This window comes from Vulpes vulpes, chromosome 14 (genome assembly GCF_048418805.1).
Source record: "Vulpes vulpes isolate BD-2025 chromosome 14, VulVul3, whole genome shotgun sequence".
Lineage (NCBI taxonomy): Eukaryota > Metazoa > Chordata > Mammalia > Carnivora > Canidae > Vulpes > Vulpes vulpes.
This window is the reverse complement of record NC_132793.1, coordinates 1,517,850-1,544,978: the sequence shown is the minus strand read 5'-3', so window position 1 is coordinate 1,544,978 and position 27,129 is coordinate 1,517,850. Positions and strand designations below refer to the sequence as shown.

Here is a 27,129-nt window from a genome sequence, read left to right as displayed (position 1 = left end):
CCCCCTGCGACTGCGGAGAATGAGCGCCCGGGGCCGCCGAGCGCCGCCGGAGCCCCAGCCCCGAGGACCCCGGGCTCTCCCCGCGCGCGACCATGTCAGTGGCCTTCGCGTCCGCCCGGCCGCGGGGCAAAGGGGAGGTCACGCAGCAAACCATCCAGAAGGTGGGCCGGGCCGGGCGCGGGGCGGGCGCGGGGCCGGGGCGCGGGGCGCGAACAAAGCCGGGGCGCCCCCGCCGCCGCGCCCGCTCGGGGGGGCCGCCTGCCCGGAGTCGGGGTCCCCGCGGGGCGCAGGGGGGCGCGTCGGCCCCGGACACCGCCCGCCCGCCGCCCCGGGCCGGCCCGCCCGCCGCCCGCCGCCCTGGCGCGTCCGGGTCTCCGGGTCTCCGGGTGTCCGGGTGTCCGGGGTCTCCGCGCCGCCGCAGCGTCCGCCCGACACGAACTTTGCCGACCGGACTCCGCGCTCCGGCCCGGGCCCCTGCCCGCGGCCGCCGCTCCGAGCGCGCGTTGCGAGCTCCCTGCTTCCCTTTAGGAGGCGAGTCCGCGGGGAAGCCGGTGTCCGCCGACCCGCCGGGTCCTCGCCGCGCCCTGGGCCGCCCTCCCCCTCCCTCCCCCTCCCCTCCCCCTCCCCTCCCCTCCCCCTCCCCCTCCTCGGCCCTCGGGCCCCTCTAGCTGCCCGTCTCCCCGGGGCTCGCCCTGATGACCGCCGCCCCCTCCCTAGCGGCCCGCCGGGCGGGACCTGGCGCTCGGGGTCTCCTGTGCCCCGAGACCTCAGCTGCGCTGCAGGCGGTGAACAGGGGAGAGGGCCCGGGCGGAGGCAGAGACTCTCTGCCCAGGGAGCGCTCGCCGTGCCCGCTGCAGGCCAGGCCCCGCTGCAGGGGCTTTGCACATCCTAAGTCGGTTAATTCTGTGCGGCAGCTGTAGTCGCGTCTGCTTTGCAGGCCGGGAAACTGAGGCACGTGGAAGTTCAGTGCTTTGCAGGGAGACAGGCCCAGACGGTGGCTCCAGGGTGTTCCGTGGCCAAGACTTGATCTGGGAAAGCTTGGCAAGGCAGAGGGTGCGGCGACCGGCCCAGAGGCAGGCTTTGGCACCCCCCAGGGGTCCCCCGGCACCTGGACTTTCTGGAGCTCCCGTGCGGTGAACACAGTGATGTTCCGAAGCCGCCTTTGGCCCAGTGGCATCTAGCTCCTTGTACTTTGTGCTCACCCCCCGCTAAAGCTTCCCGAAGTCTCCGAGCAGGAGCGTGCGTGTTAGAGCTCTGCTCCCAGACGGCGGAGCAGAAAGGGAAGCCTGCCGACCGCTGACAGTGGGTCTCCGTGTGGGCCCCGACGGGTCAGCGGTGCGTGTACTTGCCTCGCTGCGTCGGCAGCAAGGAGATGTAGCCAGGCCTCCTGCGGGTCCGCGAGGGGCTGACAGGTGCGTATCTCACGCTCGTGCTCAGAGGGTCGAGGGAAGCCAGGGCTTCCTCGGGAGCTGGCCTGGTAGTGACGGAGCAGGAAGTGTGCAGCTTGTCCTTGGGGCCTACCTGAGCAGGAGGTGGGCTAACTTCCACGCAGCCTCCAAGGTCTGCTCGGGTGTCCCCTCCCTCACCCTCTCTTAGCTGGAATGTGGCGAATGTGGCGCTTTGACACACTGTTTGGGTTCTTAAGTGTCCGAGTCACAGCGCCAGGCCGTGAGTGCTCCGTACGTACTAGAGCATCGATGCCGCTCGTCCTGGCAGCAGAAATGTCTGGGAGAGGCAGATGTACGCGTTTCCTGTGGCTGCCAGAACGTTTTCATGAACTTGGTGGTTTAAGTCACCAGAAGTGGTTTAAAACAGCAGAAATTATTTTCTCGGGATCTGGAGGCCAGATGTCCAGAGTTAAGGTGTGGGCAGAGTTGGTGATTCTCTGGGGCTCCCGGGGGGTCTGCTCTATGTGCCTGAGCTCCTCTTGCTGCCGGCTTGTTGACCCATTACCCCCGCCTCTGCCTTGTTCGTCCCGCGGTGTTCCCTGCGCGCCTCTGCTCTCGGGGATGCTGGTCCTGGTGCTTATGGCTCACCCTTCAGCCTGACCTCACCTTAACTTGATCATGTCTGCAAAGACCATTATCTCCCAATAAGGCCACACGCGCAGGTACTGGGGATTCGGACTGGAGCGGGACGGCTTGAGGAGCACACCCTGACCCGTAACGGGGCAGGTGCAGGGCGGATACTCCAGACAAGGAAAAACAAGGAGCAAGGACAGATTGAGGGGGTTGCAGGTGGTCCCCTGCGTGGCTGGTGCAGAAGACTGTGGAAGGCTGGAGGGGAGTCGAGGGTGGTCCCCCGCCGGTGGTCTGCGTGGAGCAGAGCACGGGATCCAGACTGGAGGGGAGGGAGAGCCAGCCTGATCTGGGGGGCCTGGGGTGCAGTGACGTGGTTTCTCTCCGAGTGACCAAACCGGGTTTCGGCGCAGGCAGGGCTGCATTTCCGTGAGGACCGCGGGGAAGGAGACCTTGCCGGACCCTGAGGTGGCAATGGGCAGCAGTCTGGCAAACTCCTGTGGCCCCCGTACCTGGCTGGGCGGCCTGCGGGCTGGGGCCCTGCTTGGGGACCAGAGGCTCCCCACCGGCCCCGCGCTGTGCCCCCCTGCCATGGGAGGCGTGGGACTGCAGTCTGCCCGGCCGTGTGGCACACCAGGACCTGGCTGGCAGGCAGGCATCTCCTTGCTGCTTGGCACACACGTGGTTGCTTAATAAATGTCACTTTTATTGTTATTGTTCCGTGTTGGTTTTCTTAATTTGTTTTCTTGGCTGGAGGCAGGTGACGGTGTCATCTCTGTAGCCCCAGCTCGCTGTGCCGGGGGAGACAGGCTGTGCGGGGCTGGACGGAGCCCAGGATGTTCGGGCACCGGGTGCCTGCCCGGGGTCAGAGTCGAGGGGTGGTCAGGACCAAAGCAGCCCTGCGCCGCTGCCGCCCGGGGGCACGGAGGTGAGGGATGGCCGTCCAGCTGGGGGTGGGGGCCGAGTGCTCTCTCTGACCTGGAATTTGTCCTGAAGAAGGTGGGCTAACTTGGTCAGGAAGGTAAATTGACCACAGCTGCCGACGGCTTGTGGGTGCCGAGCCCTTGACCCTTGACTTGATCACAGACGTCGGAGGCAGGCATTACGACGGCCTCCGCCCCCCCCCCCCCCCCCCCGCACCTGCCTTTCCCTCCCCGGGGACAGGAGGGGCTGGGGCGGTGGGAGCACAGCCCCGGGCCACGCGGACCCTGCGGAGCGGCCGGGGAGGTGGGGCCTGGGGCGCTGTTGCTGGGCCGTGGGTGACGGTGCTGCTCCGCGAGGCCCTGAGTGCCGTCCCCGTGGGGGAGCGTGAGGAAGCACGTGCTCAGGAAGGGAACAGCGCGGCCGGGCCTGTGCCCTTCTGCCCTGCACTGCTGCCCGGCCCCGCAGAGCCCTCAGGCCTGGAGGAGGAGGGAGCGCTCGGGTGCAGTGCAGCGGTCACCCGTCTGGCGTGCGTTGCTGCTCTCACAGTAGCTGTCGGCGGCCTGCAGACGGAGGGAGGAGCAGCAGCTGGGGTGTCCCATGTAACGCGAGCGGGTGGTCCCCACTGGCATTCTTGGGGCTCCGGCCCTCTGCCCCTAACCTGTTCCCCAGCCAGCAGGTCAGGGCCCTAGCACGGGTGCCCTGGGAGTGAGGAGCTGGCCCAGCCCAGCCCCCAGGTGCAGGAGTTGGGTGGCACTGACGTCCCCAAGTCCTGCGGGACTGTGAAGCGGTGGCGCCGGTGTGTCCTGCCGCATCTGCAGTGGCACCTCTGATGACATCTGCTGATAAGGTGACTGCTCGCCCTGCCGCAAGAACCTGACAGAAGTTGAAAGGTTCCGGGGAGAAGGTGCTAGATGTTGGTGCAAAGAAGGCTCCTGTAACTGGGCCCCACGCCACTTGGCCAACACGGCTCCTGTGCAGAACGCACAACCCTTTCAGCCGGAGGTTGCTGGGAGGTGGGGGAGCCGTCGCCCCTCGGGTTGGGGGCCGTGGGAGCCGGGGGGCTGCGGGCGCCTGGGACCGTCCTGGGCTCAGATCCTTCCTCAGCTGATCCGTACCCAGGCTCAACCGTCGCGTACCTCGGTTTCTTGGTGGAAGCCTGGGCGAAGGGAGCTCCTCGCAGGCTGTGGTTTTGGTGAAGCAAGGTGACCTGGTCCCGGAAGGCGCTTGGCGTCCCAACTGCGGGTCTTCAGCCTCTGGAGCAGACACTGGACCGGATGTATCAGTGGCGACAAGGGTGTGAGAGGTCCACCCCAAATGGCGGCGACTGCGGGGAGTGCAGGATCCTATGGGGAGGAACACGCGGCGGCTGCGTGGGCGAGATGCGTGTCAACGCCGCACCTTGGAGGGATCACGCGCCTCTTCCCTCCACACGGGAACCCAGTGGCCTCAGTGCCCGTGACTGGCCTCTGTAAGCGCTTCCCGCACGGAACCCAGGGAGCGACTCCCGCAGGCCCCAGGGAACACAGGCGCGTGTTTGCTGCAGCGCTAACGTTAAGCACGTGTTCCTGTGTCCTTAGTTTCTGGAAATTGGGCACGTGCGTCAAACGCGGAGGTAGCACCGTGAGGCCGGGACCAGCTCCTCCCAAGGACACTTTGTGTTTGGGGTTTGTGGTCTTGAAGCCCACACCTAATTCACGTCCTCGGCAGCTGGCCCCCCTGGGCGCTCCTCGGGGGAGCCTGATGCCACGGGCCAACCTTCCGCGCCTCCCCGGCGGCTGCCTGCGTGCCCCGGGCGCAGTGGGCAGAGGCCGAGGCCCAAGTGCAGGTGCAGCCCCCGTGACGCGCAGGCAGCTCTCCGGCCAGCCCGCGCTCTTCCCCACACCTCAGGCTGCTCCTAGGAACCCCCGCGCCCGCCCGCCTCGTGTGGGAGGCGAGCTTCGTGGCCCCGTTTGTGGCAGCAAAATGCGCGAGGCCGCGTGATGCCCACGTGGAATTCGGAAACTCAGGAGCTTCGGGAACAGCGAGGTGGGGTCTCCTGGGCCACGTAGAAGGATCTCCAAGAGTCCAGGACAGAAGGGACCCCCGTAGGCCAGAGGGAGGAAGCTGCTCCACCTGTGTGCACCGAGGGGGGCTCACCCCGGCGCCTGCCAGTGGGGAGAGGGAGGGGCAGATTCGGGAGAGCCCCCAAGACGAGGCTCTCCCCGCCACTCGCCGGTCACAGCTCGACGTTGACCTTTGGCCCCTCCAGGTGGTATTGCCAACCTCTTAGGTCATCTGTCCTCAGGAAGGCCCCCTCTGGAGTGGTCGTCCCTCCTCGAAGTCTCACTTGGGTTCGGTCACGTCTCCTCAGGAAGCCTCCCCTGGGCTCGGGCTATGGCCCTCCACCGTCCGCCAGCCTGCGCCCCGTGGGCAGCTCCGTGCCGTGCTTTTTCAGTCTGTTCGTTGTTCGGATGTCGCCTGTCCTGGCGTCTTGGCGAGCTGGCCCTTGGAGAACGTTCTGATCTGGAAATTCACGCCCTTCGGTTTTGAGAAAACGCGTTGAACGGATTTTCGGATGACTTTTCTCCGGGAAGTCCGGGAAGCGTGGTTTCTGGCCACTTGGATCATTTTTCTAATTTTACTGTTTTCTGTTTTCTACCTTAGTCTTTTCAGTCTGTTCTCTGGGAGGTTTCCTCAACCGCATGTTCCAACTCTCCGTTGACTGGGTGGCACGCGGCCGCCTCGGGCTTTGTTCTCCGCGGTGTCCGGCGGCCTTTCCTGACCGGCTTTCCTGGCTCCTGGGGTAGTCGGGGCTCTGTGCGTCGCTTTGTAAGTTCCTTTCTGGGGAGATCACGTCTCCCCGGGGCAGGGCTCCCTGGCTCGGCGCTTGCCGGTGGCTTGGAGTCGGCCTGCGGCGCCACGGGTGCCTGCGGCTCTTCCTCACCCGGTCCGCCCCCCTGAGCGGCGCGCGCCCCAGAGGCTGGGGGCCCCGCGGGGCCGTCTCCGCGCCTGCGCACTGGGCTCTCGCGTGTTGGCCGCCCTCGGTTCTAGAACCCTGCCCGCGGCCCCGACGTGCCCTTACTCGCTGAGGTCGCCGGGGCTAGAGGCCAGGGCACCCGGCCGCGTCCCTGCCCGCCGTGGCTGGCCCCGTCCTGGGTGTTTTCCACCCACTGGGCCAGCGCCCGGCCTCGCTGCGTCCTCTCCCCACCCCGACGGCGGACGATCGTGCGATCTCGCGCTCGGAGAAGCCCCAGGCTGGCGGCGGCCGGTGCTGCTGCGCTTCCGGTGAGCGTCTGGCTCCTCCGCGTGCTTGAGCGGCACCCGTGGGGCTGAGGCCACCTGAGCCAGACTTGAGCGCCAGACCTGAGTGTGCTGTGCGTCGCGCCGCGGCGGCCCAAGGTCCCAGTTCTTCCCTCGCTGGGCACCGCGGCCTCAGCCAGCGCCCGGCCCCTGCAGCCCCCAGCCCTAGCCAGCCCCCGGCCCCTCCAGCCCCCGGCCTCAGCCAGCGCCCGGCCCCTCCAGCCCCCGGCCCTAGCCAGCCCCCGGCCCCTCCAGCCCCCGGCCTCAGCCAGCCCTCGGCCCCTCCAGCCCCCAGCCCTAGCCAGCCCCCGGCCCCTCCAGCCCCCGGCCTCAGCCAGCCCCCGGCCCCTCCAGCCCCCGGCCCCTCCAGCCCCCGGCCCCAGCCAGCCCCCGGCCCCTGCAGCCCCCGGCCCCAACCAGCCCCCGGCCCCTCCAGCCCCCGGCCTCAGCCAGCCCCCGGCCCCAGCCAGCCCCCGGCCCCTCCAGCCCCCGGCCTCAGCCAGCGCCCGGCCCCTCCAGCCCCCGGCCCCAGCCAGCCCCCGGCCCCTCCAGCCCCCGGCCTCAGCCAGCCCCCGGCCCCAGCCAGCCCCCGGCCCCTCCAGCCCCCGGCCTTAGCCAGCGCCTGGCCCCTCCAGCCCCCGGCCCCAGCCAGCCCCCGGCCCCGCCAGCCCCCGGCCCCTCCAGTCCCCGGCCCCTGCAGCCCCCAGCCTCTCCAGCCCCGTGCCAGGGCGGCATCTCTGCCCAGCGGACGTGGCTGTGGCTGGCAGGGTCAGGCCCGGCCACTGGCTCTGCGGGAGCGGGACCCTGAGGTCAGGGTGCAGCAAGGGGTACCCTCAGCCGGTGGCCCGTGACTGTTGGAGCCGAGCCCCCCACAAGGACGTGCGCCCTGGCAGCCGGCACTGTTCGTCGCGGGCCAAGGTGCGGCTGTTCCTTTGGCGCGAGGCTCTGAACGAAGGCCCCCGCTAGCGGCGCTCGCCTTGGGCTCCCCTCCGCCCCTCCTTCCAGAGCGGGAGGCCGGGCACATGCACGGCTGCAGGAAGAGCCAGAACCTTCTCTTCGCAGCCAGGCGGAGGACGCTGGCTCTGTGCCCACCTAGCGTCCCGGATGCCTGCGGACCCGGGCCTGTCCCCCCGCCCCCCCCCCGCTGCTCCCACTCCCCCCAGCCTCCCTCCCTCGCCCCCCTCAGGTCTCCCCAGGCCGTCCCGGGCGGTGTCCCCCTTCGAGGTCGTGGTGGTGCTCCGCAGGGCCCGTCTTCCGGGAGGCACTGCCATGTGGCCCTGAGGCGGGGGGCTCCAGTCCAGCGTCCCGCACGTGGACTCCGCGGCCCCCTAGCTGGATGCACACGCTGGGGTCAAGGGCCCTAGACGACGGGGAGGCCTGTGGGCCGTGGGTTTGGCTCCACCACGTGACAGACCTCGGAACCTGCCCCTGGGTTCGTGGGGGACTGACCGTGGCGCATGGAGGGCGGCGCTCAGCACAGCCCCGGGTCCTGCTGGGGGGATGAGGTACCCCCGCACGCCGGCGACGGCGCTGCGCACCTGCTGGAGGGACGCCAGCCGTGCTCACTGTGCTTCCCCGCAGATGCTGGATGAGAACCACCACCTGATACAGTGTATCCTGGACTACCAGAGCAAGGGCAAGACGGCCGAGTGCACCCAGTAAGTGGCCGAGCGGCAGCGGCGGTCCCGCCCAGAGGATGGCCTTGCCCCCTGGTCGCTGCCCAAGGAGCGGGAGGAGGTTTGCGGGGAGATGGAAGCCTGGGAGGCGGGCCGGCTGCTGGACACACGGGGGACAGTGCACTCCTCCAGCTAGGACCTCGTGTGGCCCCGGGCCCGGCTGCAGCGGCCTGTCACAGCCCCCGGGGGCCGGTGGTGGCAGCAGCCCCGTGTGCCTGAGGGTTTTCTCTGCTTCGGGGAGCCGGCCTTTCCAGGGGTGCAGACGTATCGAGTCAGCCTGGTGTCGGGGTCAGATGGAGGAGGCCTTGTTGTGCGGCGTTTGCTCGGGCGTCTCCCTCAGCCTCTGTCCTCTGCCCCCCCTGTGACCCCTCCTCCACCCCCGCCCCTCCTGTTCTCTGAACAGACCTGGTGGCCCCTCTCCTTGCCCCCCGTTTTGGGGTCTTTCCGCATGCTGTCATCAGATGGGATCCCGCTCAGGACTCAGGCTGGGGCGTGTTCCCTGCCTGGCCCTGTCTGACCACAGAGCATCTGGTGCCCGGCCTGTCCCTGGGCATCGCCTACGCTCAGCATCCCCTTGGGGCTTGGCTGCAAGGCAAGGCTGTCCCCGGTAGACGTCTTCGGATTGGCCTCCCACCTCCTCTGCCTCACCGTGCGCCCTCCTCTACAGGTACCAGCAGATCCTGCACCGGAACCTGGTCTACCTGGCCACGATTGCGGACTCCAACCAGAACATGCAGTCCCTGCTCCCCGCTGTGAGTGCTTGCAGAGGGGGGGACGGTGGGGCCCCGTCCTTGCCCAGCGCAATCAGGCGCTACCTCGAACTGCTGGTTCCGAGAGCAGACGTCTGAGCGCGTTACCTGGAGTAACCAGGGAACAGGAGCATGGAAAGGGGATGGGAAGCCAGTCAGAATCTGAAGTGGACTGGTCAGAATTATGACACCCGTTTCTTAAGCAAAGGGAGGTGACCCAAAGGAACCAAACCTCTAAATGGCAGGAGGCAGGTCTTGGGAGAGCAGGGAGTAGGGAGTACCAGTGGCACACAGGATTCTCACTCTTTATCGTGAGCCCTTCTGAGCGATTGGAAAAACGGTAGCCTGGGAACATATGCTGCTCTGATTCAGCAAAACTGCAGAAGCGCCCGGTGCAGTGAAGGCTTTAAACACCAGTGTTAATTTTTTTTAATTTTTTGCTTAACTTTTTAAAAGTATTTTTCCCAAAATCAAATTATTGCCGCAAAAGCAAGACCTAGTGGCGGCTGCCTCCTCCACAATAAACAGGAAGGCACGGCCTCAGGAGGGCCTGGCCCTTGGGGGACCAATGGGCAAGGAGGTTCCAGGACAAATCTGCTACCGGGAATGGCTTCCTGCTGCCCCTAGTCCCTTGGAAGTGACTTTCTAAGTGCCGGCATGTGTTTTGCTGACAAAATCATTGCACCAGCCTTGATTGGCCTATGAGATTGGGACTCCTCAGCCTGGAGGTACCAGTGGATCCTGCTGGGAACTTTGTTTTCTCGGCCAGGTTAGGCAGCATATGGGTCCGAACCTTCGGAGGTGCTCTTTGATCTGGATTGAGGACATGAGATGCAGGGGTCACTCCATCCTGTTGCCCTCTATATCCTGATCAGAGGTGGGCTGGCAGCAGGGCAGGGCACACACAGAAGAGGAGCGACAGGAATGCCAGTGCTAAGGCACGGGGCAGTCTCTGCGAAGGCCCTGGGGCATGGAGTGGTGTGGATGAGGACATAGAACCCTGGCGAGCTGAGGGGCAAGGGTGTGGAGTAAGTTGAGGTAGATGCAGTCTGGGGTGCTGTATCCCCGGTAAAGAGGGCCCATCTTTGAACTTCTAAGGATGTGTTGATAAGCTTGAAATTCACTTAAGTTCTGAATGTTCACACAAGAATGCTTGGTGTATCATCTTGGCCTAAGAGGCTTGGTCCTAGTGATCCACCATCGTCTGATCAAGTATGAGAGCAGCAGTTGGTTCTAGACATTTGCCAGGTGGCCATGAGACAGGTGGATCTCACGGGCCACCAAATCTCTGGAGGGCTTCAGGTGGTTATTCTCTGGGTTAACCATCTTCCCTGTTACTTCCCTGTTGCCTGCAGCCGCCAACGCAAAACATGAACCTGGGCCCCGGAGCACTGTCCCAGAGTGGCTCCAGCCAGGGCCTGCACTCCCAGGGCAGCCTCAGTGATGCTATCGGCACGGGCCTGCCCCCGTCCTCCCTCATGCAGGGCCAGATCGGCAACGGTGAGTAGCTTTGAGCACCTCGGGGTTGGGGCTGGCTACTGGCAACCGTGTCACCAACTCAGGCTCCCGGGTGACCACTGTCTCAGCAGGGTACCCCATGCCCCGCGGAACTGAGTGTGGGACCGCCCTCCTCCCAGAGGTCCTGGCTCCAGGTCGGCTGCTGTGCGCGGGCACACGTGTACAGGGAGTAACAGGCAAAGGGAATCCAGCGCTTCCCATCCCGTGCTCTGCTTTGACGCTCTAATTGTGGCCATTTCACATTGTTGTGTGGGGTTCTGTGTGGATTTTTTAAATGAGAACAGAAAGGTTATCTTTGGAGCAAGAATTGTCCGTAGCCATTGGGAGCTCTGACGACGATAACAGGCGAGTCCTCTACTTGGTTGGCACGTGTGTTTGTTTCTAATGACTTAACTGTTTACTTCATCTGTGGCGCTGTTGACCACAGGTTAGCCTCCCTCCCCACAGTCACTGAAGGAACTCGGGTGTCTAGAGCAAGGCCAGGCCTGCCATCAGAGGTCGTCTTCGATGGGTTTCAGGCCCCCTCCCTGTGCTCCTGGCAGGTCCAAACCATGTGATGCAGCAGACAGCACAGAGCACGCTGCCCACCACCTCCATGAGTATGTCGGGCAGTGGCCACGGCACAGGGCCTGGCTACAGCCACTCGGGACCCGCCTCGCAGAGTGTGCCCCTGCAGGGCCAGGGCGCCATCGGCAACTACGTGTCACGGGCCAACATCAACATGCAGTCCAATCCAGGTACTGCCCTGCTCAGCCTTGGGGCGCCCCCTGCCCCCCTCCTACCCAACCCCAGGACAGTCCCCGAGCCCTACGAAATGTGTGCAGGCTGCACATTGTAGTCCTGTAGGGCTTCTGAGGTGGCGGGAGACCCTGGGACCAGACCATCTGGGGTCTGGCTTTGTGGAAGGGTTTCCACTGTTCCCTGTGGTAGCTTGGGGGAAGGTTCTGCTAGGGGGTGGGAGGGAACTAAATCAGACTAACACAGGATGGGGGGCAGTGTAGCCAGACCGCAGAAGTAGGCAGGGTGCAGGGCTACAGACTCCCGCGGGCCAGGCACGGGGCTCTGAGCACTGGGTAGCATCAGGTCCAAATCACTGTGGGACAGTGTCAGGCACTGGATTTCAGAGATATGATAGAGAAAGGGAGAACATGTAGTGTCTCCTTAGTTTATTTTTACTATTAATTATATACTGAAAATGAGGATATTTTGAATATATCAAGTCAAACAAGGCGTATTACTAAAATAGATCTCACTTGTTTGCTTCTATTTTTGGCACGGCTCCCACCCCATCCCTTCCCATCCCATCCCATCAGATAGGGCTGCTCTAGTGGGTTTTGAAGGCCAGGGGGCAGCAGCCATCCACCAGGAACCTTAGAAGCCCAAGTCTCAGGGCTGGGCACAGGCATGGCTCCTCTGGGACCTGTCTTAGGAATTTGGGAAGACAGGACATGTGTTTCTCTCATGCATGGAGGTGGCCCAGGAGCTGAAATCTAAATTGGGAGAAAGGTGCCTGGGGTGAGGGGTGAGGACACCTGCCCGGGGAGCTTCTCGGGGTTATTTGGGTCTGTCGTGTCGCCCAGTGTCCATGATGCACCAGCAGGCAGCCTCGTCCCACTACAACTCGGCACAGGGCGGGAGCCAGCATTACCAGGGCCAGTCGTCCATCGCCATGATGGGCCAGAGCGGGCAGGGGAGCAGCATGATGGGGCAGCGGCCCATGGCGCCCTACCGGCCCTCCCAGCAAGGTAAGGCCCGTGCCGGGTCTTTGTCCTGAGAAGCTGGAGGGCGTGAGGCTTTGCACGTTCCTTAGGGTTGAACGAGGACGTCGGGGCTGTGGAGCCTTGTGGGGCTAAGGAAACATGGAAGGTTGTAAGCCAGCGCTGCTTCTGGAAGCAGACGAGGCTTGAGCCGGCATAGGGGTTGGAGTCGGGCGCAGGGCCCGAAGCAGGGGCAGGGCTGTTGTGTTTGTAAGTACCAAGTCCGGGGTACCCAGGCTGGATGTGGGGAGAATGCTTGGATGGCCTGGGGGGTGTCCTCTGATCCAAGGCCCACGGGGTGTTGCTCCCGTAACGGAAGAATGTCCTGAGTTAATGACCCATGTGCACTGTCCGCCTCCAGGGTCCTCCCAGCAGTACCTGGGCCAGGAAGAGTACTACGGCGGCGAGCAGTATGGCCACAGCCAGGCCGCCTCGGAGCCCATGAGCCAGCAATACTACCCTGATGGTGAGGCCCGCAGCCACACTGTCGGGCAGCCGCGGGGGACCGTGTGGCTGCTGACCACCGCTCTCTGTCCTAGCCCTGACCTCCGCCAGCAGAGCACCCAGAGGCCCCTTGCCGGAGTGTGTTTGGGGATGAGAGTGAGGGCTTGTCAGCCAGTGGGCCGAGTCTGGTCTCCACGGAGAAGCTTCCGGCGCAGGCCACAACTACCCATGTACTGGAGGCTCTTCGTCTCCCTTCCCAAAAGGCAGTAGGGGCTATAGCTGGGATGAATAGGTGCATGTAGCTGTTCTAGAAGAAGGACACAGGTGTCATTGTGAAGTGCCTTCAGGAAGGTGACAAACGTGACCTGGCCCAAAGTTTGATCTGCTGCTCAGTTACAGTATCTGCAGATTATTTTTCCTTCAGTGCTCAAGTAGGGTGACCCTTTGCATCTTAAAGGAGGGAATGGAGGCCAGGAGGCAGTAGGAAGCTCCTTCCTGGGTTTAGTGCAGGGAAAACAGATCCAGGTCCATGTCTGGCCGCTCCTGACCTGACGGCTTTGCCCAGTTCACAGTGTCTGCGCCCTGCGATCCGGGGGTCTGGGCCTCCGCTGACTGCATGTCATCTGTTTGCCTGCAGGACATGGTGACTACGCCTACCAGCAGTCATCCTACACGGAGCAGAGTTATGACCGGTCCTTCGAGGAATCCACGCAGCACTACTACGAGGGCGGTAAGGAGCGCAGGGGCCGCACAGCCAGCTCCGCAGCGTAAGCTGCTCGCACAGCTTGGAGTCTGACCCACACCTGCAGCAGGTGGTGCAGGGCTCTGTGAGGCCTTCACTCATGGAGGCTGCAGATGCACTGCATCCCCGTTCACGACGCAGGTGGGTGGAGGGGGCTTGGCTGGCCGTGTTGGGGTTGCAGGGGCACAGACTCCACCATGCGGCTCAGCTGACCAGCTTGGGGCCTGAGAGCTCAGTGGAACACGCTCGGGAGTTCCGGACTCAGCCGGGGAGGTTCTAACACCCATGCCCCTCCTGAGTCAGTGGGCAACGTGTGTGGCTTCGGCCTGGGCATTTCTTCAAATACCAGCTGACCAGATAAAGCATGGCTTGGGCTAGGGGCCTGTGCAGCCCCCACCCTGGCATTCCCCCATGGTGCTGCCCTGGGGGCTGTTCATCGGAGGTGGGGTGAGACAGTGATGAAGGAAGCTGGCTTTATTGACAAAAACCCAATGACCAGCACACACCCGTTTCCCTGCTGCAAATACTCCCACCCGTGCTGATGTCCAGCCACCAGCATGACGTCACCACACACAGAACTGGGAAGAAATCTGCACAATTGCTTCTCGGCGGGGCCCCCGTAGAGTGAAGGTACTTCCTGCCCTTGGGAGACCCCAAGAGAAGAGAAAACCATAAAGTCACAGGGCAACGGGACATCAGCCGGCTTAGCCCAGGCTTCCTGGGCTGGGTGTCAGAAGTGGAGACAATGTGAGGGTTGGTAGCAGGGCCCCTGGGGAAGGAAACCCCAGCAATAAACATGAAATGGGCAGCTTGTGAATCCAGATGTTTTTGGTGGCTTTTTAAAAGAAATATACTAAAAATACAACAGAACTGACTATTTGAACCATTTCTGAGTATGTGGTTGAGTGGCACGAAGTGCATTCACATCATTGTGCCCGTCCCCGCCATCCGTCTCCAGATCTCGCTCTTCTTCCCAGACTGACTTCCCGCCCCTGTCAGCACTGGCTCCCCAGTTCCCGCCCCCGCACGGCCGCCGTGCCACCCTCTATTTCTGCGCATGACGACTCTAGGTCCTTCATGGAAGTAGGATCCTACAGTGTTGGTCTTTCTGACTGGCCGGTCTCCCCAAGCATGACAGCCTCAAGGTTCAGGTGTGTGGTGGCAGGTGGCAGGAGTCCCTTCTTAAGGCCACACTTAAGTGCATGGATGCTGCACGGTTTACTCATCCCTTCAACTGTCGATGGACACTTTCGGTTGCTTCTGTCTCTTGGCTGTTGTGAATCCTGCTGCTGTGAATGTGGGTGTGCAAATAGCTCTTTGAATCCTTTGCGTTTATACCCAGAAGTAGAATAATGGATCATAGAGTGATTCTGTGTTTAACTTTTTGAAGAACTGCCACATTGTCTTCCACACACAGTTTTGTCTTTTAGTTTTAGTTACAACGTTAGGAGATTATCAGACATACGGAGACTACGGGAGAGTCGCCGGAAAGTCTGTGCTGTTGTCAGTTACAAGCGTTTCCCCGTAGTGGCTTCCTGTGTCTATACGTTTGGGTACCACTTACCAACGTGGCTCAGACCCAGCCTTCTTGGCCCGAGGAGTCTGGCTCCTGAGACCCCGAGATGGGCGGTGCCTGGTGCAGTCACCCAGTCAGGCAGGTCTTCACCCCAACCCCAGTGGCTGCCCGCGTTGGCCCCTCCTGCTCCCAAAGCAGGTGCAATGACCTGGTTATCACCCCTGGCTGGATTTGAAACTTGATGACGGATATAGAAGGAGAGAACCAAAACATCCCGACCATCTCAGAGGAAACTATTTATGAGTAACTCGATGTTGCCTATTATTTTTAGCAACCGGTTAAGTGTTGCTGAGCAGGTAACACTTTTATCCTGCTTTCTCTGTCACCACGACTGCCCCTGGCCTTGCCCACAGTAAACTCATCTGTGATCCACTGTGACCACCTTGGCCGTCCCCTCATCCACGCACTTGCCCTATGTACTGTTCTCTAGTCAAACCTAGGCTGCTTTTCGTCTTAGCTTCCGCTGTGGAAGACAGGCGTCGGTGAGCATTCTCTGTGTGCATCATACCTCCTCCTCCCCTTGGGCCATTCGTGAGAATAAATTCCTGAGACAGGGCCCTGGCCTAGGAGCAGCTTTGCAGGCTCTTGACTGTGGTGGCCAGTCAGTGTCACTGGCACGAGTATGGCTGGTTCAGGGATCGCAGGCTGACCGGGCAGCAGCACGTGGGCAGCCTCACTGGGTGGTGCTTGGACAGGGTCCGTGAGGGGGTGCCCCTTGCAGTGGGAGACCTGCAGAGAGGCTGGGATCAGGGGCCACACTCCAGGGGGAGGTCCCAGGGGAAGTGCTCCTGTGTCCAGGTGGTAGCACTCAGCTCGGCTCCAGCCCAGAAGCCCGTCGCTGCAGGGCATTGACCTGCCTGTAGGTAGCAGGTACACCAAGCAGGTGGGCCCCGCGTGGCTAAAAACCTGCATGTTTGGGCCATTTAAAAAGCAATTCAATGTGTATAAGGTAGAGTTCATGCCCGCACTACTGGGTCTCAGCCTGCCAGGAAGAGGTGCACCCCCTGGGACCTCTGGAGCTTATCCCTCCCTGCAGGTGCGCCTCCGTCAGCCCTGCCCTCCTTCACCTCCCGGGATGCCAGTGCTCAGCCTCCACCACCGGAGGGGCCTCTGCTTCCTGCCAGCACTGCTTTGTCCAAGTGAGGGTCCTAGGAGGAAGGAGCCTCCTGGCGGAGACAGTTACCCCAAAGACACACTCAGGATGTGCTGCTCAGCCTTTTGAAGTTCAAAGCGCACACTTTTATGCCTTCGTGTTTGGGTTACATGTTCTCACTTTCCATAATTGATGGAAACTGTGCTGAAACGCTTAGTAGCTTCGTTTAAGGCGAATGTGGCAGATGGCATGGTTTCCTCCTGAACCTGGAAGCGTTTTGTTCCATCTTGTTAATTGGAGCCCTACCTGGGACTCCACGTTCTTGTGCTAGAGAGGACAATGTCACCCCATAGTGGGTGGCATTGCCAGGTCTTGTGTGAGAGGCAGATGGTGTTTTGCTTTGAGAAGGCAGGGATGTACACAAGTGGCATGTGGCTTCACAAAGGTGGAGGGCATCAAGTGGATGCAATGAGGGGGGTAGACTGAAGCCAAAATAAAGAAGTTTCTGGTAATTACATTTATCCCACAGCAGGATGAGGAGCCTTGTAGAGCACAGGTGGCCGGTCCTGGGGTTTTCATGGGAAGTGGCATCTGACAGGAGCCCCGTGTGGTCCCACTGATGTGCAGAGGACCAGCGCTGGGGAGGGCCCAGCGCTCACTAGGCCAAGCCAGGCAGGATAAGGGGATAAGGGGCCGACAGAGCCAGGCAGACAGACCGCCACTGGGGGCCCTGCCAGGCACTCCACCGCAGCTTTGAAGTCCTATTGCACTTCATCACTGTGACATTTGAAGTAGCAAGGACCGGATGGAGCTTGTGCCTGGCGTGACATGTCCACTGGGAACCGTGTCAGTTAAAAGAAGCGAAGCTCCCATGGCAGGTTCTCCTGGGCTGTGCCAGGTGCTGAGGACCAGGGTGTCAGGGGTGCCATCCTCTGTGTAAGACTGCATGTTTGCACATTCCCCCACTAAAACCCTGGAAAGATAGCCAGGACAGCAATCCAGGTGAGTGGAGGACAGGGCCGGGGACCTGGCAGGGCTGGAGGTGGCCTTCTTCCCTGAACCTCTTGAAGGGGGTGTGTGTTCACTTTTACATTTCTGAATCACATGAACGTATCTTCTTGTGCAGAAGTTAAAATTTAAAATATGAAGCATTACTGCTGTCACTGAAAATCGAAACAGCCTGACCTTGCAGCCCTCTGGACCCATCCCCACCCCCGAGACCCGTGGTCACAGCGCCATCCTCTTGGGTGCCCCTACAGAGACCAGTGCTCCACCTGTGGGTGGACATTCAGAACAGCAGGGATGGTGGCTCCTTTGGGCTTGTCCCACAGGTGTCCCCAAGGCACATCCTTGTTTTCATACGTAGTTTTATGAAGGTTTTTATTGAACATATCAGTGAGCTGATGGGTTGCTGGTTCCCAGTGGCTATCTTGTGTCCGGATTCATCAGGTGGGCCCCTTTTCTACCGGGTTGGACTCAGGCCAAGGGAAGGTTTTCCGTGGTACAAGGGAGCAGAGCTGTGGTTGCCAGAGGCATCCCCGCTGACGTTTGTTGCACACCTGCTGTGTGCCAGGCCCCAGCTGGCCAGGTGCATGCGAATGCACCCCTGTATTGATTACCATAAAAAGAGCAAAGGGGCTATAAGGCTGAGAACGCTCAGACTGGACGTCTGAAGCCCGGGAGAACCCCACTGCATCTCCGCCGTGCTTGTCAGGGTGCGATTGGCACAGTGTGCTGGAGTCTGTGCGGTCCTTCCCCGGTTAGCTCCAGCTGGCAGGAAGGAGCCCACAGAGCTTAGGGCCTCTCTAAGGGGCTGGGAGCAACTGTGGACACCCCATGGGCGGGTAGGGTCCTCAGGGAGGACTCGCCCTGGAGTCAAAGCAGGTGCACCTGCCGTTCCTTGTGGCTACGGTTCAGGTCCCTGCCGAGGGCTGCAACCCTTGTTTACAGCGGCCGGCAGCTCTCCATAAGGCTGCTACTTAAAACATGAGTTTCCAGGATCTGGTTTTTATTTGTTTTTATTTTTCTAAAGGCTCCTTTTATTCATTTGAGAGCAAGAAAAAGCATGAGTGAGGAGAGGAGCAGAGGGAGAAGCAGGGAGCCCAACGGGGTCTCCAACTCAGGACCCTGGGACCGTGACTGAGCTGAAGGCAGATGCTTCACTGACTGAGCCCCCCCAGGTGCCCTGGACATGTTTTGATTTAAAATAAAAAGCCAATTATAGTAGTCCCCTCCCCATCTACAGCCTTGCTTCCCACGGTCCCAGTGACGAGGTTCCCCGCACGGGAAGCCGAGGAGCCTCCCCCGGCGCATGGTCAGAAGGTCAGGTCACCCTCACACTGCGTCACCCGCCCGCATCCTCACGTCACTTCATCCCATCGTCCCCTCATCACAGGAGGGGGAGCACAGGACAGGAGGGGTTTCCAGAGCAAGAGGCCATGTTCACACAAGTTGTATGGCCACGCGTTGTGACGACAGCTGTCCTGGGTCACCGGGAGTTCCTGACACTCCCTGGCTGTGCCCGGTGCGGGTGTGTGTGTGTGTGTGTGTGTGTGTGTGTGTGAGCACCCGGGACGACGTGCAGGGTGTGGCACTGCCCCCGGCTTCGGGTGTCCACGGGGCCTGGGATGATGTCCCCAGAGAAGGAGGCCGTTGTGCCCTGCTGGGCCGGCTGTTCATCTGCTGGTGGGTGCTGCGGGCGAGTGAAGCCCCCGGTTCTCTCTGCGCCCCTCCTGCTGAAGAGTTGGGTCTTGCACAGATTCGGGACTGAACTTACTACAACTTAAAGGCTGTGCACTCAGCACGGTTTTTTTTTTTTTTTTTTTTTTATTCATGATAGAGAGAGAGAGGCAGAGACACAGGCAGAGGGAGAAGCAGGCTCCATGCAAGGAGCCCGATGTGGGACTTGATCCCGGGTCTCCAGGATCGTGCCCTGAGCCAAAGGCAGGCGCCAAACCGCTGAGCCACCGAGGGATCCCCCTCAGCACAGTTTTGAAGAACGAAGTCCTAGTCAAAAGAAAATTAAACTAGACTTAACTTGGTATTTTTGTAAAGGTATTTTGAAAACCACAGTGGAACTTAATGTCCACACGGCATCTAAAACAGGAGCACTTAGGGGGATCCCTGGGTGGTGCAGCGGTTTAGCACCTGCCTTTGGCCCAGGACGTGATCCTGGAGACCCAGGATCGAGTCCCACATCGGGCTCCCTGCATGGAGCCTGCTTCTCCCTCTGCCTGTGTCTCTGACTCTCTCTCTCTCTCTATCATGAATAAATAAAATATTTTTTAAAAAAATAAATAAAAAATAAAACAGGAGCACTTAGACCTTGTGGGAGGAGTTTACAGTGGTTGTTAGAACTGCCCCAACTCTCAGGAATTGTGCGGCGATGCCCTCGCTGCTCCTCAACCATGTTTCTTACCTTAAGCTTTCTTCCAAAATGAAGCTTTGGCCATGGAGGGTGGCTGGCTAGATTTTTGAAAATAGGAATTAAGGCATTTTGGGGGGCTCTTACCGGCTCAGTCAGTTGGGCATGTGGCTATTGATCTCAGGGCCATGACTTCGAGCCCCATGTTGGGTGTAGAGATGACCTAAATAAACTTTTAAAACATATGTAGATAAATATTTGCCTTTTAAAAAAAGTTCTCTGTGGCACTGGTTTCCTAATATCCAGGGGAGAACCTATGGGTCTGAGCTGGAACTGCATACCCTGCCTTGCATGTTTGCCACTAAAACGAGGGTGTCATTAAACTTCCAGAGTCCTCCCGAGCTGTGTGGACGCACAAACTTAGATTAAGTGGTCTGGGAAGCATCCCGGTAGCTGTGGCTCAGCTCAGCATGTCCGGCAGCCACGGACGGGGAGGTCCCTGAGCTTCCCTTCTTTGCTCTCTGGAGGCCCGGGGGCCATTCGTGGCTGCTGGCTCCTGCGCTGCTGGGCGGTGCGCCTCCGTCCCCATCTGCACAATGGGCGCACAGTAGTGCTTCTCTCACAACGGTAAGGGAAGTACGTGGGGTACTTGTCACCCGCTGGGGTGCCACATGGGCCTGTGGTCACGTTCCGAACACCGCAGCTATGGTTTTCCTTAGCAGTGAGAGTATTTCTCACCAACTGACCTACCAGCCTAGTGTTGGGATAAATTGTAGGAGTAAACACCAACAGGAGCGCACGCATAGAACGTACCGCGGGTCCCTGATCCGTACGGACTCCGTCCAGGCCTAAGGACGTCTCTGTTTCCTCTCGCACACTGAACCTCGTAGCTCCGTTTCACTGGTGTGTTTTCAGGTTCTCCTACTGTGTTCTTTTCACAAGCAAAACCACAGTTGACCAGGGCTGAACCGTGCTTGCTTCACAGTCGCTGGTTCTGGCGTGCTTCCCGGCTCTCCTGGCACCTAGGGCTGCTGTGGGGAAGTGCCACCGGCCAGGGGCGCTGAGCACAGCCAAGGTCACCCTCTCAGTTCTGGAGGCCAGAGGTAGGAGATCCAAGAGTCGGCAGGGGTGGTCCTTCGGGGGCTCCCCTCTCCCAGCTTCTGGCAGCTCCAGCAGTCCTGGTGTCCTTGGCTTGTAGTCACATCACTCCACTCTGCTGTTGTCACATGGGTTTTTCCCTGTCTGTGTCCAAATGTCCCTCTTATAAGGACACCAGCCCTTGGATCAGGGCTCATTCTAGTCCAGCACATGTGCCCTTAGCTATTTACATCTGCAAACACCCTATTCCAGATAAGACCACGTGCACAGGTACATGAGGTGGAGACGTCAGCCTACCTTTCTGGGGCACACAGTTCGATCCCAAACCCCAGCATCAGCCTTTGCCTTGAATTGTATTAACTGTTTCTTTTTGGCCATATATTCATATTCTTATAAAATAATAAAAAAATGTAATAAAATATTCAAACTGTTGTGGAAAAGAGAAGATACTGAAGCAATCGAGTTGGTCCAGGGGTTTTCCAAGGTGCCCACATCGTGAGTGGTGGGAGGAGCTGCCTCTGTCTGCAGAAACGCACCGTGTGTCTCCTTCCCTCCACAGGAAACTCGCAGTACAGCCAGCAGCAGGCGGGGTACCAGCAGGGCGCAGCCCAGCAGCAGGCGGGGTACCAGCAGCAGTACCCCAACCAGCAGAGCTACCCCGGGCAGCAGCAAGGCTACGGTAAGGGGGAGGCGGCGCCTTCCCGCACAGGCCCCACACACGGTCACGCTGCCGTTCATTCAGGGGACGCTTAGTACACTTCATTTGGAAGAGTTTTAGATTTGCAGCAAAGCTGTGTGGACAGTACGGGGAGTTCCTCTCTGTTCACCTCGTGCCACCACTGCGACCGTCACAACTCAGAAGCTAACACAGGTACACTGCCGTGGCCTGAACCCACGGTTTACTCAGATCTCACTTGTGTTCCCCGAGTGTCCCTTCCTGTCCCACAACCCATCCGGAATCCCCCGTGACACTTAGTCTCACGTCTCCCTGGGCTCCCCTGGGCTGGGACCCCATCTAGGAAATCCTTGTCCTTCTGGACTTTGGCCGTCGTGAGCATGACCGGGCAGGTGCTCTGTGGGGCATCCTCAGGTTGGGCTTGTCTGAGGTTTTCCTCAGGATGAGCCTGGGCCGTGGGCTTTGGGAAGACAGCATGGGGGGAGTGTCCTTCTCACCTCACATCAACAGGACTTGCCTCTGATGCTGACCCTGGTCACTGGCCCCCCTACCACCAAGTTATCCCACCTTCACCCTTCCCTAATCTTTAGAAGGAAGCCACTGAGTCCAGCCCACACACAAGCAGGAATTGTTCCATAGACTGAAATTCCTCTGTAAAGCAGAGTTAGTTATTTGTCCTACAATAGAGGCAGAGTAATTAATTGATTAGTTATTAGTCATTTAATATATATTTATGGATATTAATTCCAGGACATCTCTGTGTGGTTCACGTTGTCTGGCTCTGCCTTTTGGGAGCTCTTCCAATCCCTTTGACATGCTCTCATCCTTTGGTTTTGTTTTTTTTTAAAAAGATTTTATTTATTCATGAGAGATGCAGAGAGAGAGGCAGAGACATAGGCAGAGGGAGAAACAGCCGCCATGCAAGGAGCCCGATGAGGGACTCGATCCTGGGAGTCTGGGATCGCGCCCTGAGCCAAAGGCAGACGTTCAACTGCTGAGCCACGCAGGTGGCCCCCATCCTTTGGTTTTCGAGCATTTCCTTACTCTCAGGGACCACGGTAGTCTCCCTGCTGTAGCCCTAGAAGCAGCCATGTCTCACAGGAGCTCTGGGTCCTCCAACAGGAAAACGGTGTTAGGAGCCAGGAACCAGGAGCAGGTGGGCATTTTCTGAGCCACTCCCCCAGTCACCTTAGATGGTCCACATGTGGGTTAGTCTGGCAACAGCTTTCAGAAGCGCCCACTCACCGGCTTTTGTTCACCCCGCAAAAGTGGGGTGATTCCCTAAAGTAGAAGGGGCCAGCGGGTCTTCCAGAGCCTGCCAACAAGCATCGTTCTCCAGGCCTGCTGGATGGAAAAGGGGACGGAGGGAGCTTTTTGAGCTACAGCAACAAAGGGAGACACCCCATCCACTGGGGGTCAGCTTAGCGCAGGCTCAGTCTCCCTGGGGTCGGGCTGCCCGGTAGCAATCTGCACACCTGCCCAGTCCTCTGCCTGCCCCACCCCTCGGGCAGGTCCCCCCGACACAGTGCAACCCTGGCCCCCAGCCTGCAGGTCGTGTCTGCCAAGGGCGTAGACCGCACGAGGCTCTCCCTGAGTCCTAACCCGCTCCTGAGAGGCACGTGGGCTGTGCTCCGCAGAACCCAGGGTGCGGGGGACCTTTGTGCTTCCAGGGGCTGCTGTCCTAGGAGGACAGCTCCCTAACGGTGCCACCACGTGCTGGCCCAGCAAACTGTCAGCTATCAAAATGCACGGTGGAAGCGCCCTCATGACCTGAGTGAGTAGGTGATTAGTGCACCAAAGAGTGAGTCCCGTGAGTGTTCACAGAAGATCCGCGTGTCTGTACCTGACACATCTTAGTTTAATGTGAACACAGCTCCATTCGCTCGCCCAGGCACGCCCCGTGCCTTCCCTACGCCAGGCAGCCCTCCGCGGGGGCTGCACCTCGGGACCACGGGGAGGCTTATAAACAAGGTGGCAGGCTGGGCCCCCTCGAGACCTTCCTGAGCTCACCGGTGACGGTGGTACACGGGGAGGAAAGAACGCCACAGTCGAAGATTCTTGTTCGGCCTGTTGCAGCCATGACTCATTAAATAGCATTTTTTGAAAAATTACTTGGCCTTTATCAGTTCTTTCCAAAGGCTTCACCGTAGTTTCCCCGGGAATGCCCACCGCCCCCGCGCAGGCCGGCCGCCTATGCTGTGATACTTGACTCGCGGGTTTGCGACCCCGTGGTGGCCGGGCCACACAGGACCCGGGGGCGGCCGTGCTCCCCGCGTGGACCGCGGGTGGAGGAGGGCGGGGAAGGTGCTTCAGGCACTCCTGGAAGGCGGGGGGCGGCTGTTCTCACGCGCTGTGTGTCCTCAGGGCCCGCCCAGGGAGCCGCCTCGCAGTACTCCGGCTACCAGCAAGGACAAGGCCAGCAGTACGGAAGCTACAGAGCGTCTCAGACGGGCCCGTCCGCCCAGCAGCAGCGGCCTTACGGCTATGAGCAGGCAAGAGCCCTGGCGCGTGCGGAGGCCTGGCCGAGGCTTCTCCCGCGGTCGTGGGGAACCGTGCGGCTGCGGGGTCCCTTCCAGAATGTTGATTCCCTGAGCCCGCGAGGTGTTTAGAAGTTACCTCTACACGTGCGCTCACCCGGGTCCGGCACAGCGGAGTGTGTCTGGGCTCAGTGGCGCTGCATCGGGGTCCCAGCCCGCGTTTGCGCCCAGCCCTGCTGCCGACCCCTTGGGGGGCCTTCCCGGGGAGAGCTGGTGGGGCTCCTCGGAGCTGATGTCAGTCATCAGCCATAGGCTTGGGCGGATGGCCTCAGGATGGCCTCAGGATGGCCTCAGGGAGCCGGCAGCTGCCCCGCCCGCAGCTCTGGGCAGGGAGCTGTGTGCCTGCGCGCTTTTCAGACCTCCCCCGTCCCTAGTCCTGGCTGTGGCCGTGGGCACGTGTGTCTTACGCTTTTACTCGGGACTGCGGAAGTATAACGTGTGTTTTGGTCTCTTGCAGGGCCAGTATGGAAATTACCAGCAGTAGGGGCAAGCGTTCTTGTTAGAGCCTCGCGGTGGCACGTCCCTCCCGGGATGGTCGGGCTGGTGGCAGTTCTGATGAACTATGACCTCTTGGTTGCCCTTCCGCCCCACGCAGCGTCTGCATGTGAAGCGTGCACATTTCATGCTGGGTATGACGCCAAGCATGCACCGCTGGCGGGAGACCGCGCTTGGATGGTGTGACATATTTGGTGCTGTGTATAGTATTGTACGTCCATACAACGGGGAGGTTGTCTCTTTTTTGTCCCCCCGCCCTTGATGTTTCTAGCTAGCTTTAGGGGTCCTCTTGTCATCAGAGTATTCTGTGCCCAGGAATGGGCCACAGCTACAAGATGCCATAGTCCATGTGTTCACGTAAACGGGCCTCAGGTCTGGCTCTCCTCATGCACTTGTCGTAATGTGGGTTGTAAACTTGTCTTTCACTGACTACGCCGCAGCTGGACACACGCCACAGCCCCTGGATGGCAGCCTCTTCCTGTGCCTCGGGGGGGGGGGCGGGGGCATCTTCTATGTTTTGGGTCAGTTTCTGTTACACAATAAGAAGGATAAAATGCTTCATTCAGAGAGGCTGCGAATGGTCTTTCCCAGAGCTCACGCATTACCTGTGTCTCTCACCAATTGTGTTTATCCAAGACGTCTTATGTTTTTGTTTTAAAAAGTAAAGAGGGATCAATGCGTATATTCCAAACAAATGTACAGCTAGCCTAGCCCAGGTTAGGAAGGAGGGCAGTTCCTGAAGGACAGAGGGCAGTTCTCTGAAATGCCTGGCATTGGCCCTTTGTTCATCGGCTGGTCATTTCTGGGATTTGGATATTTGATATGCCCAGTTCTAAATTGATAACTTAAAAATATTTATACCAAATTTTCCAAACAGTTGGCAAGTTGTTTGTTTTATTTATATTATTTCTTCCAGGACCTACTTGTTCAGTTCTCCAAGCAAGCGTTCCTTTTCTTGTAGAGACATCTGAAAGTCACATCTTATTTTTAAAAAGAACCCTACAAATTTTACTGTGTTCTTCCTAATGAAAAGGAAAGGTTTTCTATGGGAAAATTTGAGTAGATTTTACATTCCTAGGACATTAAATCCCATTTAAATTCTACGCAGACGTTAAAGACAGCTCACTTGACAAAGTAGAGTCAAAGGAAAAACCCTCTATTTCATTAATTAGTAATACCGATATTGTATTATATTTAACTTGGACTGTAATACCCACATGAATACTTTAAAAACATCTTTGGATAAATACTGACGTACTTCTAAGAACAACCAAAAGAATAGAAAAAATATCCAATTCTTGCTATATCGGGTCTACTGAAGGTGATGTTTTTAAACTGGTAAGTTTCAGAAATGTCTTAAAACTCTAAAGTAGTTCTTTATCCAGAGCTGTTGAACGGTTTACAGTTTACAAGGCGTTTTATGTTGTTTTCGTTTTGTCTTGTTTTGTTGCTTGAATGAATCCTGACAGTCCACACTGGGAAATACGGGGGCAATTACTGTTCCCATTAGACGTATGAAGAACAGAGGCGCAGATTAAAGATTGCCCCAGACGAGTACCAGTCCTATTCTGGGATATTTTCCCCTCTTCTGTGGGGACAGACTCACACATGCACTGGGATAGGAGTGTTTATCTTAGAGGCATATGGGTTTTAAAAACTCTTGACACTGGTAAGGGCTTACAAATACATATCTATGTTAAGTGACTGGAATGAGAGTTCTTAATTGCTAAATGACACAGACATTAGCAATTTCGTTTAGGGAGGTGTCTCCCTCGCTTTTGTTCTGTTCGTTCTTGGCAGTTTTCATAGAACTAATTTGCAGACTCAACCGGGGATTGAAATTTCCCACTGAAAATGTTAAACATCTTAGGCAACTGTGAACGTAGTTTTGTTTTTATTCCTTGCCAATCTGCGAATATGCCTTTTGTGTGTGTGTGTGTGTGTGTGTGTGTGCGTGTGTGTGGTTTTTTTAAGTGGTGTATTAATACTTTTTGAAAGAAAAGGACACTTAAACTTATCCCAAAACTTCAATCTGAAATGTCTTACATTAAGAATTTCTTGAATGTTGTGTATATATTTTAAAAAGCACTTTGTGAAATAGTTTGTACATTTATTTCCTAATTTATACATGATTTTTGGTATTAATATATTTAACGATTAATAACAGAATGTTTATTTAATGTGTTGTCCATTTTTATGTAATATTGTGGGGGGAAGGTGATGCCAGCAGTTGTTTTTCATTAAATGTATTACATCTTCTCTTCCGTGATGTGTTCGCAAAGCTTAGGCTAACGTGAGTTGTTTGTGCAGTGTGGTCGATGGTGCTTTGTTTCTTAGGCGGCTTCCACGCGAGGCCAGTGGACAGGCAGGGACGGACGACCTGGACCTCGGCGCTCATTCTCCCGCAGTGTCCCTGCCCCCGGCAGGTGCTGGATTCCAGATGTGCCCGTGGTGTCCAGAAGTCTGACCAGTCGCGGGGGCCGCAGAGCCTTGGCCAGGGGCGCGGTGGACTGGGCCTGGGCTGCGGGAGGCCCCGAGCTCGCGGCCCCCAACTCCGCCAGTGCTGGTGCAAACATTAAGAGGTGGCACCGCTGCCGTCCCCCTACATTTGTGGGGCTCTTCCTCCGTGTCTAGGCCTTGAGCAGGCCGGACTCGTCTCACTCGTGAGCACAGTACATTTCTGGAGAACATCCTATCAGTTCATTTTTTTCCAGAGTCCAGCGCCCATTAAATTGCTTATGATTTGGTGTAATGTGTGAATAAACTGGTTCTTCGAAAGCAGCCTACCCGGGGGCCTCCGTGCTCTGTTCAGACCAGCAGACGGGCGCCTGGTCGCGGAGGGGCGCGGGCCTCGGTCTGACGGGGGAGGCGGCTGTCTGTGGGAGGAGGCGGGTGTCTGTCACACAGGACAGCCAGCGCCTGACGGGGGAGGCGGGTGTCTGACGGGGGGGGGGGGGGGGGCGCGGAGGGCAGGTGTCTGTCACACGGGGGAGGCGGCTGTCTGTCACACAGGGACAACCAGTGTCTGACAGGGGAGGTGGGTGTCTGTCAAACAGGACAGCCAGCGTCTGATGGGGGAGGCAGGTGTCTGTCCCTTGGAGACAACCAGCGTCTGACGGGGGAGGGGAGTGTGTCTGACGGGGGAGGCGGGTGTCTGTCACACGGAGACAGGCAGCGTCTGAC

At 59.1% G+C, this 27,129-nt stretch overlaps 1 protein-coding gene across 2 annotated transcripts; it reads left to right on the top strand.

Annotated features, from left to right (window-relative positions):
- The first annotated feature begins 7 nt into the window (after positions 1-7).
- Positions 8-26,727, top strand: SS18L1 (SS18L1 subunit of BAF chromatin remodeling complex). Of its 2 annotated transcripts, XM_026014977.2 has the most exons (11): positions 8-161; positions 7,803-7,879; positions 8,565-8,649; positions 10,002-10,146; positions 10,707-10,901; positions 11,745-11,909; positions 12,283-12,387; positions 13,003-13,095; positions 20,798-20,917; positions 23,279-23,406; positions 23,909-26,727. In XM_026014977.2, the coding sequence occupies exons 1-11, from the start codon at positions 93-95 to the stop codon at positions 23,933-23,935; spliced, it is 1,209 nt and encodes a 402-aa protein (XP_025870762.1). In that variant the 5' UTR covers positions 8-92; the 3' UTR covers positions 23,936-26,727. The 2 variants fall into 2 exon arrangements, with proteins under 2 accessions (XP_025870762.1, XP_025870761.1); XM_026014976.2 differs by lacking the exon at positions 8-161 and having other exon boundaries at positions 7,569-7,879.
- The last annotated feature ends 402 nt before the right edge of the window (positions 26,728-27,129 follow it).